The 12,421-nt window shown below is 40.0% G+C and overlaps 1 protein-coding gene and 1 long non-coding RNA gene across 2 annotated transcripts in view; one reads left to right on the top strand and one right to left on the bottom strand.

Annotated features, from left to right (window-relative positions):
• LOC309594274 overlaps window positions 1-9,922 on the top strand; it is a 33,369-nt gene extending 23,447 nt beyond the window's left edge. Inside the window, exons 4-5 of the long non-coding RNA XR_014228997.1 lie at window positions 8,995-9,233; window positions 9,824-9,922. This is a non-coding gene — a long non-coding RNA (uncharacterized lncRNA). The remainder of the gene's footprint in view (window positions 1-8,994; window positions 9,234-9,823) is intronic.
• SMPD3 (sphingomyelin phosphodiesterase 3) overlaps window positions 1-12,421 on the bottom strand; it is a gene marked incomplete at both ends in the record, with an annotated part of 33,077 nt that overhangs the window by 10,976 nt on the left and 9,680 nt on the right. The window contains 2 exons of the mRNA XM_082319809.1: window positions 51-206; window positions 7,594-7,669. Of these exons, the coding sequence (XP_082175935.1) occupies window positions 51-206; window positions 7,594-7,669 (232 nt within the window). The remainder of the gene's footprint in view (window positions 1-50; window positions 207-7,593; window positions 7,670-12,421) is intronic.

Genomic DNA, 12,421 nt, shown 5'->3' on the forward strand with positions numbered 1-12,421 from the left:
ATTCCTTTCTGGAATAGGGAGACGCCAGGAAAAGGAAAACCTTGTCTTACCAGAGGAGCAGTTATCGAAGTTGAGATCTCCACAGATTACATCAAAAGCCACCAGCTCCTCTGGATTGGCTGTACTGGAGGAGGAGGTAGATTTTCTGAATTCAGACAGCCAATCTTGAAGCATATCCAGTTGCTCACATCGAACAGTAGTATCTCCTGTAGCAAACAAACAAATAACCAAAAGAAGAAAGAAGTCCTCCTTTTAGCACGTTGCTCAGACACATACTAGTTGCTAAGCTGTTGCTAGACATCTTGAGAAAAAGGGTGCAAGATTAAAAAATGGTGTGGCTAATAGTATATTCAGTGCATCGTGCTTAGCCCATTATGAAGTTCATCAGGAACCATGCTTTTTGATGGTTCAAATATCTCCTCCTGGAATCAATCCTACTAGGCACATCTGAAGAAATAAGACAAGGCATCTGTGCTGCAGACAACCAGCCAAAATGATGACGTTTCTAGCCATAGGAGGAGGATGATCTGATGCGCTACGTTTATAATCAGGAGTTCAGGAGTTAAAATCCTACTTCAGACAAAACTGGACAGCATGTTCTAGGGTAAACAACTTGATGTTTCTTTGCTTTGTTTTCTTATTTTTAAAAACGAAAAATTTAACTTTCAGGTGTTATTAGTAAATATACATCAATGGTAGATTCAACTTACTCATCCTGTAGCAGTCCATCCGAGGAAGGGTTCTATTTGTGTTTAAGTAAGAATGCCTAAACTGGAAGTATTTTGTCATATTTTTAAAGGTATGTGTAGATACAGGTTTAGGTAGGCAGTACTTCAGAACTAAAGAGCCAGATCCTTTTCACCACTTGCAGGGAAGTTACACTAGTCTCCATGTGCTGAGGATGTGCCCCTGCTTTATAGGAGTGACGTGAAAGGGTTGAGGTTGATTGGTTGCCAAATATTTGTTAGTTGTGAAACCAGCTGACACACAAACCAGCTCTTTAATTACAGCAACTAACCACACTTAATTTCAAGCACATTAGGTGACATGAAGTCTAAGAGAAAATTAATTACTGGCTCTTTTAAAATGATTACAGCAAAAACTTGATGTGGGGAAAGAAGCAGGAAGAGACATTCTAGAAATAATTGTTTACCATATTGTCTTTCCTTTCCTTTTCTTTTGTTTTCACTGTACCTATAGTTGACAGTTATAATTTTGCTTGTTTCAGACTTGAAATGATACGTCAAGTCAGAACAATATTACTTTTCTTCAAAATAAAAGATTTGTTTTCAAATGCCACAATCAGAAGGAAAAGCAGCAAACCCAAAATGACTTGTTCTGACTACAGTTTTATTCTAACCTAATTTACTACTTTGTGCTAGCTATTAAAAAGGTGTATAACACAATTAGAAGCATCAGTTATGTATGTCCAAAACTGCTTTCGGTGGCCACTATGGAGATGGTGAATATTTAAGTCTACATCCTTGCAGCTTGTTCATCACCTCTCTTTACAGACTTTTAAAATGTGAACTCCGCAGCACACTGTAACTGCGTAAGCATACAGACGAACTTCAGGCATTAGGACTTCACTTTCCTACCACTCTTAACCTGTGAAGGGCTGGATTCTCGAGAACGTCTTGGGGGGGGGGGGGAGTGGGGGGTGGTATTGGTGGTGTTAAAACAACAGTTAAATACAAACTGAATCAGAAATGTTTGACCAAGCGTGATTTGATACAATCGTAAATAATTAAAAGAAATAGTAAAAAGAACATGACCAGGGAAAGAGAGAGCTTTAAGTAGGTTCTGACACTGACTCATCTCTTGAGACTGGTAATTCCAAGAGCAAATAATCTGATTTTTTTCTTCCACTCGTGTTATTTCCCAACAAATCTTTACTGGTTGGGCTGTAATATAAAAGCAGGTACAAGTGCTTCCTGGATCTATTCCCTAGCCTACAGTTACTTGTTACCTCAAGTTACAGTTACTTGTACCTCAAGGTCATGCAGTACCCTAATCACGCAGCTTGACACAAATCCAGACCAATGTATTCTTGGGAAAACCCCTCGCTCCAACAGCACAAGAAAGCCCTACAGTGAAGACGTAGCTAGACAAAAGCACAAGAAATAGGTCACATGGAATAAATACAGCCTGTAGCAGGTGACACTAACCACAAAAGGTGTGCGTGACTAACATATACATTCTGCTTAACTAAAGATACAGATGAAATTACAGATTCACAGAAAGGGACCTCTGGAGATCATCTAATCCAACCCCTCTGCTCAAGCGGGGTCTCCTACAGCAGGTTGCTCAGGACCATGTCCAGTCAGGCTTTGAATATCTCTGTGGTTGGAGACTCCATAACCTCTGGGTAACCTGTTCCAGCGCTTAGCCACCCTCAAAATAAAAAACGTTTTCCATTGTTAAAATGGCATCTCTTGCGTTTCAGTTTGTGCCCATTGCCTCTTGTCCTGTCACTGGGCCCCACTGAGGGGAGTCTGCCTCCATCTTCCTTATACCCTCCCGTCAGGTATTTACACACTTTGATAAGATCCTTCCTGAGCCGCCTTCTCCTGAAGCTGAACAGTCCCAGCTTTCTCATTCCTGGTGAAGCTTTATTCAAATTCATGGACTGTCCTTTTGCAGCACCTGAATCTTTCTATCCTGTCTCATCTCCTTAGGCCAGTACTTTCTTCTGGCCTGCCTTTGTTTCCTCATAACATAACTTTTAAGCATGGTGCTTGTTGACAAGAATGCAGTAAGTCCTGATTATATAAATTGCGTAACTGTCTAAGACCAGCTCTTACATCCCTGAATTGTCAAGGTTTTTTTGCATTTTCTGTGAATTATCCATCTGGCGTGGCTTCACTAAGATGAATGATAAAATAATGCGGCCATTAGCCTACAGGCATAAAACTCAGGCAGCAACCTGTCACAGACCAGCGTGAAGGATGTAGCAAACCCACTTAAATGAAACACACAAAGGTAAAATTCTCCAAAACAGAAAACTCTTGAGAAAAACAAAAGACAGACAGGCAAAACCATTTTAGGAGGATATTCTGAAAGGTGTCTGGTAACATGCATTGCTATTATTAAAAAAACATTAACTACGTAGTGACATACATCTCCCTCGGTAAGAATGCTGAGCCTTCATAGCAGCACTGCACACCAGATAGATAGATAGATAACCTCAGGGCTCTGCAGAAAACAGTAGCCTTGGAACTCTAGAAACAGATGACTTTCATTTCTTTATAGAAAAAGCATAGAACTTGCGATAGTCTGGCATCTCTGATTATCCCCACTAGAGGTCATAGAAGTAATTGCACTTCAGTGCACTCCGTGGAGCGTGTGAAATGATACATTTCCATGACAAAAGATGGGATCCTCTAATGTGACTTGAATATAACTGTTTTCTGAGATTAATATTAAACTAACGGTATCCAGCTTACTGCAGCTACACAGCAGGTGCTGCCTGTATCTGTGTGCAAAAGTTACTAGTGAGACTCAGTCTTACGAGCTCCCAATGATCAATAGCTTTGGAGATGAAGAGAACTGAAGTAATCAGACACCTAAGTAGAGGAGAAGCCAAACCTGAATCCAGAACAATCAGGGGAGCAGGCATTTCAGAAACTTCTGCTGAAATGAAACAGCATCAGTAAATATTAACAGAAGAGAACTAGGTAGTAACTCCCAACACTAACATTCAACTTCTCCTTCTTCCAGCCTTCAGCTCCAATTAAACGTTCAGATAGAATCACCAATCTGATTGACTGCCACCAGTGATTAACCACAGAAAACAGATTTGTGCTAATTGCTCTACACTCTTCCTCAGTAACTGGCCTGGAAAAATGCAAATGATTGTGTTGTGACTGGTTCCTGCAGTCAGCATTTCCAAATTCTTTCCAAGTTCCCTTCAGCTTCAGATTTCGTGGAAGGATGAAAGGGTAGTGTGGGAAACAGCCAGCGTGGATAAATACTTCACCTTTGCTCATTGTAGGATAATCATACTTGCCCTTTCCATTCACTTTGGAAACGCTTAAGTGAAATCCTGGTTTTAATTAGACCTGCAGTTAGGTACTAATACACTGAGGAAGACTGTTTTGTCCTACTCTGAAAGATGTTAGAAGGAGCTCTATGATGGTTGCACAAAGCAGCTGACACAGGCCTAGTCAGAGGAAATTAAAAGATCCAGTGAAGGTTTTTAAAACCAGAGTTCTCAGCACTGATAAGTGCTACGGGATATATTGGCAGGGTGTCTGGGGAAGATGAGCAAAAAAAGCTTGTAAAGTGTAGGATGTAAAGCCTAGTCAAAAGGAAGAATTGTTTCCAAGTCACAACCATGGCTTCAGTTTAGCCATGAGACAGGCTGTGTCACAGATGAAGCAGACCCCTACACTTGTAACACACTTAATCCAGGGTAGGCTGGGAAAACAAAACAAAATAAAAACAAACCACCCAAAAAACCAAAACAACAAAACCAAACCCTTTTATTCTGCTGGGTTACTTTTCCGCTAGGTCAGGTCCCCAGTCAAGTGCAACACAGCCTACAACAGCTGTGTTAGCACAGCGGAGAGGAGGGGGAAAGGGCAGGCTGCCACAGCATGGATACGCCAGCTTCGCTATTTCAGAAACATATGTGGAATCACTGCCTAAGGACGCTTAGCACCCAAGTTACTCCTGATGATTGTGCAGTCTGAATTTCAAACACCGAGGGATCTCTCTCAGTCATGAGCCGAGTTCTGCTTAAGCTGTGTGTAGGCTTGTGGAACCTGAAACTGGTGCTAGAGAAGCATGAGTTGCCAGTACCTGTACTGCTAACGACTAGATTCACACTAAACGAAAAACAGGGACGTGAACGAGGTTATGAGATAGCATCCAGCATGCTACATCATCTGGACTGGGGCTGGAATAGCTCGAGGCTTACTCTGTTTTGATGGCGTGGAGTGTCTGAAAGGCACGACTCAAAGGGACTTGGGAGGTGGGTGGATTCTAGGCAACAAAACCTCTCCAGAACATTAATCACTGACTAACTGAAAGACATGAAAGAACCACGTAAACTTAACAGCCCCTTGGAAAATAATTACATTCAGGTCTCATTAAAAGATCCCTTCATTTGTCACTGAAATGCAGCTATTTCCACGGTGGAAATGAAGAGCTGCTTCATAGCACCATTCAGTAATAGGTAGAGAATTGAGAGGATGAACTACATCTAATCCAAAGTTTTATTGGAAAAGGTGAATGTCAGGTCTGAAAAAATAGTAATTCCTCAGAACAGAGTTGAGCCAGCACATCTCTTGAAAAAAGCATTAGTAGTTCGTCCCTTGACCATAAGCAGTTGGGTCCCTTCACTTTATAAGTATCAGAACTGTCAAGTGTAAGTAAGTTTATGTATCCTAGAAGGGAAGCCAAACTGCGCTCAGCCATGTACAACAAGATGATTTAAACGGCTAACCTTTTAAACAGTGCTTGTTTTTATAGATACCACATCTTTACATCATTGAACTGTTTTTTGGATAATTTTTTAAATGTGTGAAATGTTATGAATCAGATGAAACAAATCAGAAAGCACAGCTCTGCCAAACTGATGAACTTTAGTTTTCCATTTCATACATAAACTAATATGATACATCAAAGGACAGTTAGACTCGTAAATCATTGTCTGCTCTATCTGAATGTAGTTTGAACCAGATAAGCCTAAAAATACAAAGCAAGAACATAAGTAGGAAAATGAAAGGTTGCGTTTTACCTTTGAAGAGGCTTTAGGCTGACTTTGAAAATAGAACATTATTTCCCCGTTCTTCTTCCCTCTCCCCTCTTCCTCTCTAATATTTCAGGGATTTCACAGTGTGGTTACCAAAGACTAACTGAGAATACATGACTAGGTAGTAAAAAGGAACAGGACTAAAAATGGAGGTTTATAACCTAAACTAGAACAGCAACAAATCTCAGCTCCACAACAGTAATCTCGCAGTACATTACCATAATTCCAGAGTTAAAAATAGAAAACCAGAGAAGGACATTACAGTGTTAAAACGTAGCTGAAAAATTCATGAATCTTCTCTAGAACTATCCAGTCTCTCTAATGTACGTCAGGGACTGGCGATTTTGTTCCCAAGCCTGTCTCTCTGCAACTGAAGCACTGACGAAGTAGAATGAATGCGAGCTGCCTGAGTGGGTTAACTGAGACATGCTGCAGCGCATAGGTTCAAAGTTCTACCATTTATAATATATCACTGCCTCGTCTCAGGCTGCAGCATACATGCTGTCTTCAAGCAGTCTAGGAGGGCTGTGTCGTGCTCTCCAGCTCTCAGGAGCACAAGAATCACAGTTGCATCAAGTAAAACTAAGGATATCCACCCCTCTGGCTAAATTCAATTCTGATCTTACACAAAGTAAAGGTCTGTAGGTTTGGCTTTTATTTTATTACTACACCTACTCTAAGTATAGAGCTGATAGTTTTGATGCAAAAGATAGGAGAGATACATGGAAAACTTTCCATAGACATCTCCAAGAATTTAAGTATTTGTCAGTTTTAATTGATGAGTGTTCAGGCAAACAGCTAAAATGGAGAAGCATCTTGATATCAAAATATATGCATCAGAACACTAAAACTAGCATAAAACAACCCCAAGTTACTAACTTGGCTTCCCCTTGCTTTCTGGACTTGGGTTGTAAAATGGAGATGAGACCACCCATCTACCTCAGTCTTGTTCTGAGTATTACTATTAAAAGGAGAGCTGAATGTTGAGATACTATCATTAAAAAAGGTTATGAGATGGTTGAAGGAGGAACAGGCTCCACCATAACCTGACAGAGCTACATGAAATTCCAGTCTGGTTATGGGAAGCAGTGGAGTCCACGTATCTCACAGACACAGAAATGAGCTATTAAAGAACATCTCATTCTTTTTTAAGATAATTCAGTGAAAATTAAAAAAAAAAGCCTTCCACGCCCTGCTAAGAGTTTTTGCATTTTATTTATCTTTAACGACCTTAGAAAATAGTGTTTCATGAAACAAAGGACACAGAGCATGCTGTGTCATGCTGTAGTAGATGTAATAGAATGAACTGCTTTTAAACGTGACCAAGAGAATTTTTCAATGAGTGTATTAACTTGCTAGCCATTTATGTATGAAATTTGCAGGTCAAAACCTAGAGAACGTGGGCTTATTCCAGCTGCTGATTTCTGATGGAAAAACTTGTATCTTCTGATAATCCCCTCGTTAGGTACAAAGAATTTTTAGTTTATATGCTGATACTCACAGTATGGGTTGTTAAGTGCTGTGGAGTAATGATGATTGATAGTAATGTATTTGTTAAAATAAGTGTTCGGTTAAGAGGGAGCGAAGAGAAGAAAAGCTCTCAAGGGATATTTTTTGTTTGTGTCCTATAATACTTAATTACTCCAAGACTGAAAATGTGAAGGTTTGGGGATATACTTGTCTACCCTTCTTTCTTCACTGTTTCACTGCTATTCGCAATGCACGCTGCACTTCGTCAGAAATATTGGAGGAGCAATGCTTGCTACTTTTGCACAAGAATACCACCACAGGCCTAGAAACAGTGAAAAACTAAGATATGCAAATTAGGACAGTACCTGCAATAGCTTGCAAGTGAGTGCAGGAAATGTATCCCACAATTCTTTGGTCCTGAGGTGTACTTCCCACTTGCACCTGGAAGGGAAGGAAGAAATAAAAAGGCGATTAATGGAAGAGCTGATACAACTCCACTTCCAACCCCAGCTGTGCAGCCTTTGTACATAGTCTTGGCCTTTTTCACCACTCCTTCCATCTAGCTCCACTTTGAAAACACACACACAAAAAACCACCGGAGACACACACTGGGGCTTACTGGCCTCCCCCCTGCTGCTAGCACACTGACTCCTGCCTCATCACCACTACATCAGTGTTCCCATTTTGATCTGCAACACACACAAACATTTGACCTTCTCCTGCTCTTCGCAGTCCCATTGGTTCTCTGTCCAAGTTGCGTTGCCACCCTTTTGCATCCCAGCTCTTGTTCATATGGAAGATTCGGGCCCACCACTGAAGTGTCGTATAATGCTACCATCAGCAGTCTAATTCTTGGTATCTGTGTAAGACTAGAACGCAGAAGGAAAAAATGCCAAGGGAGTCTGGGGAAAGGATGAAACATGAAATAAATGTTGGGTTTGACCATGTTTTCTCCATTCCACAGCAAGTTTTGGATTTTGATGGATTTTTTACATTCTTCTACAAAGGTGTTGGGGATTTTTGCTATGTCTCAGCAAAGTGTTTACATCCTTCAGCTCACAGCAGCAGCCCCCGTGTCTGTCAACCAGATGAAAACACAACGTGCGCCCCTGCTCTTAGACACAGAAGAGGCAGGGCTTCCAGGGAAGCTGGAATGCAGTATCATTCCTCATCTATATCATATGCTATGATCTTTTAAAAATGTATTTGGTGGTGGACACACACGAGCAAATCAGAATCAAGTTCTGGTTTAGGTTTTCAACTCTGTTGAAGGTTTTGGCAGTTCAGGACTTACACAGCTGCAAATCGAAATTCCCAATGATTTGAGGATCAAGATTTGGATTGAGGCAAGAAACTAGTTTGAGTTAAAGAAAACGTCCACAGAGGAAAGTTGTACCCAGGGCTCAGAAAACAAAACCGCAGATGACTCCTTCACAAGGCTAGGCTCAAATCTCATCTGACACCTCCAAATAACAAGCAGAGCTCCATTTCATACAGACACAATTTTGTCAGCTTGGTTGGTTTTCTTGTTTTTCAGCTATCCAAGAACCATCTGATTCATTTTATAGCTGGAAAGTCAGCTTTGCAGTAAGTGAATTGAGAAGTCATTTGTACTCAACAATGCCTTGTTAACTTTCAGGTTTTGTTCCAGCTAGAGGAGTATGTAATAAACAACTAGCATTATTCTGTCCTCAGTCTGTTTAGTGCTCTTTTAGACAGTTTTCCAAATGGGTATTGATGGTGTTCTTATTGCTGTTCCCATACAGTTAACGTGCTTCAGGGAGGGTGAAGGCAGAGGAAGACAAGGAAAATACATGCAGTCGCTGGTGGATCTACCCCTAAGCCAGAGGATTCTCCTAAACTCACAAGATTGTAGCAGAGCCTCAAAGGAGATGCCGATCTGCTGGATGGCTATTAGTGACTACTGCAGAAGCTTCGCTACGCAGACCTCTTCCTTCCTCCCTCCCGCAGGCTGCCTTGGTCTGAATATATCACAATGTCACAGGTGAATTAAAAGCAGCATTCTCTCCAATTTTTCACGCAACATATGCCATTTTAATAGAAAAGTGGGAAACCATTAGTTTCTATCCTCTGCTATCTAGGGCAGGCAGGTGTATGAATTTTATTCTCCAAACTTAATAACTCAAAATCAGATTTTCTCTTCAACACTGAAAACTATACATTGTAAAGTCTCTACTAGTTTACAAATTTGCAGTGTCTCCTGCTGCAGAGAAAAAGTGTGCATGTCGTACATCTTTCAATGCCATCTACTGTAACCACACTGAAAAGAAAATACTGCACGTAACGTTTTCTGCCTTATAGCAAGAATGTGCTGCTTATAAACCTCTTATTGACTAAAGCAGAAGGAATAATTTTCAGTGTCTCTAGCCAAAAAGCATAAAAGATTTAAGTCTAAAAGCTGAACGTCCAAACATAAATTACAGTCAGTTGAGAAAAAGAAGTCAACTCAAATTGGCTTTAGAATTTCCTGTGCAGCCTTAATGGAGTGCCTGACAAGGCCTCGTACTCATCAACCAATTTATGCATAGGATCACACTCATTTCCCTTAATCATAAATAAATATGTATCGTACAGTGTCCCTGTGTGCACAGATCTATACTGAAATGGACTTGGGATCTTCTGCTCTCAAAGAATGACAAGGAATGGCCTAGAAGAAGGACTGACTGCCGCTGTACGCAGGTGGGTGAGCGCAACAAAAGCCCCTCGGGGTTGCCACCACAGGGTGAGGTGAGGACGGTGCCCCGGGGCTCTGCACTTGCTAGTAACAATGGCTGCTTTACACACACCCCTGAGGGGAAAAGGAAAGGGGCTGTCATAAATAGTCTGCTAATTCAAAAAAAAAACAACAAAAAAACCACCAAAAGCAAAACTCAAAAGCAAGAGCTGAAGACGTTAACATAATTAGAATTTCCTTGGAAAGTGCCAGCATGGAAGTACATCCAAAGCAGCTTCTCTCCCAGATTTCACATTTCCTCCAACTTTTTTGACTTTTGGGGCTTTGTTGTTTGTTTGTTTTTGGGGGTTTTTTTTGCTGGTTTTTTTGTTTGTTTGGGTTTTTTTTGAGTGGCAGTATTGATGTAAACCACCAAGCAGAGTCATTTTGAGTATAATCATAATGGAGGCAAATATTTGTGACAACTACTAGGAGAGAAAATAAATATCCTTGCAGCCTTCTAGTCAATTCCCAGCTACAGTAGAAGCACTAGTATATTAAATATGGTCTGAAATAAAATAGTAAGGAAAATCTGATTATTCAGTCTAATTTGGTATTTCACAGATGGACAAGGACTATGGGATGTGCAGACAGGAAAACTACTTGACCTCTGGAATATTACAAGCCCTATAATTCTGCATAAAAACATTCCTTTGTGTGGCCAAATACTGTAGCTACTTTTAGACTGTTCCATTTTGAAGGGTGTATTATATTGTGGTGACTCGGCCTGAGCAGCTACGTGGCGGTCCTGCAGGAAGACAACACTGAGCGTTCATTTCAGCCTGCAACGTGGATCTTGGCAGAAAGGTTCCACTTCCACCAAACCAAGTCAGCACTTCACAAATATAATTTTTGCTGCTTAATACAGAAGAAACTTCTAAATTCACATTTACAAAGGAAATATATGTAAGCAAATAAGGCAGAGTGGCTCTTTCACCGTAAGCCTGACTTAAGTTCACCTCAACTGTTCCACATTCCTAGCTCTGTATCAATAATACATTCATTGAATTACCCTATGGAACTACTTCAGATACTGCTTTCTAAAAATCACTGTATAGTCTTAGTTGTGTCAGGGACCACTCTTCTGTGTCTATTGAAATTTATAGGAAGGTAATATCTAAACATATTTATAAGTTCCCAATGTTTTAAAATAGGATAATTATTATAAGATGAAAAAGTTGTATGTGATATCCTGTTAAACTCTGATGTTACCTAGAGGTAAAATTAAAACCGAGAGAACATATTTGTGGTTTAATAAAGTGTCCCAATTATATAATTTTGACAGAAACACATTAATATTTTTCAATATTATGCTGAAATATGCAAAATATATTCCAATTCTCAGTACATTTGTAAAGGTTAAGTAATCAAACTAGTCAAACATTTGGAAGCTAGGAGTGGATTCTGATCCCTGTTATGCCACTGAACATGACATTTTGTTAGCTGTTAGGGCGAGGGGGCATAAAAAGCTCATCAGAGATGAGAAAGGCTTTTTTCTGTGAAGGGGAAAGCCTACTAAGGTTGTGTTTGGAATTCAAAATGCCAGTTTCTACTCCTACATATTTACATTTGTCCCCTGCCTGTAAATTAAATAAATAAGTGCAGAACTGACAGCTCTGAATTTTTATTTTCAGTCAGAGTACTGACTGTGTCAAGTACACAAAAGTACTTGACTTCAAGTACTTTTTATTAAAAGATTTCCTCTCTATGCCGTAGCACATTAGTAGAATCTGCTGGAGAGACCATGCTGATACTGTGCTGTACTATGCAAAATTGTGTATATTCCTATAATTGCGTATCAAAAACTTGCCCTACATGGACAAAGGAATAGTATGTCCTCCGAATAGACTGGTAGCAGGTGATAAAGAGCGCTCCTGAAAGAAATCAAGCCACGAAGGCTACGGCAGAAAGATTCTTGTTGACAAGAAAAAGAATGTCATGAGTAGCAACAGTTGAAATTTTAGAGCTAGAGTGAAGGAAATAACTTTAAATTCAATCACATTACTTGCTATCAGGGGAATTTTCTGAGCTAACTGAAAATTGCACATCTCATGTTTACCACACTCCAGTATAATAAGTATACAAAGCTGCAAACATGACAGATATCTTGTCTTTAACAGTTTATATTTATACACATCTGTCCCAGCAGTGCAAAACAGTTCATTACATCTGGATGTCAAGAAAAGCATTAACAGATACTTAAACAAAAAACAGGGAAATGCTACCTAAATACCAGGAGTATTTCAATACCAGCTTAAAAAACAGCTTCAAACATGTCACTGCTGTGTTAATAAATCATCAGCTACTTGGAAGGAAATGTTCTTTAATGCTTAAAAATTTGGGCCATGCCATACATGAGAAATCTCACTCGATTAACGAATCAAACTAGATTCTCAAACACTGACCAATAATGTGTAGGCAAAAACAAAAGGTTTGTTATGAGGGGAACTTAACGTTTA

This window comes from Platalea leucorodia (assembly GCF_965183815.1).
Source record: "Platalea leucorodia genome assembly, chromosome: 8".
NCBI lineage: Eukaryota > Metazoa > Chordata > Aves > Pelecaniformes > Threskiornithidae > Platalea > Platalea leucorodia.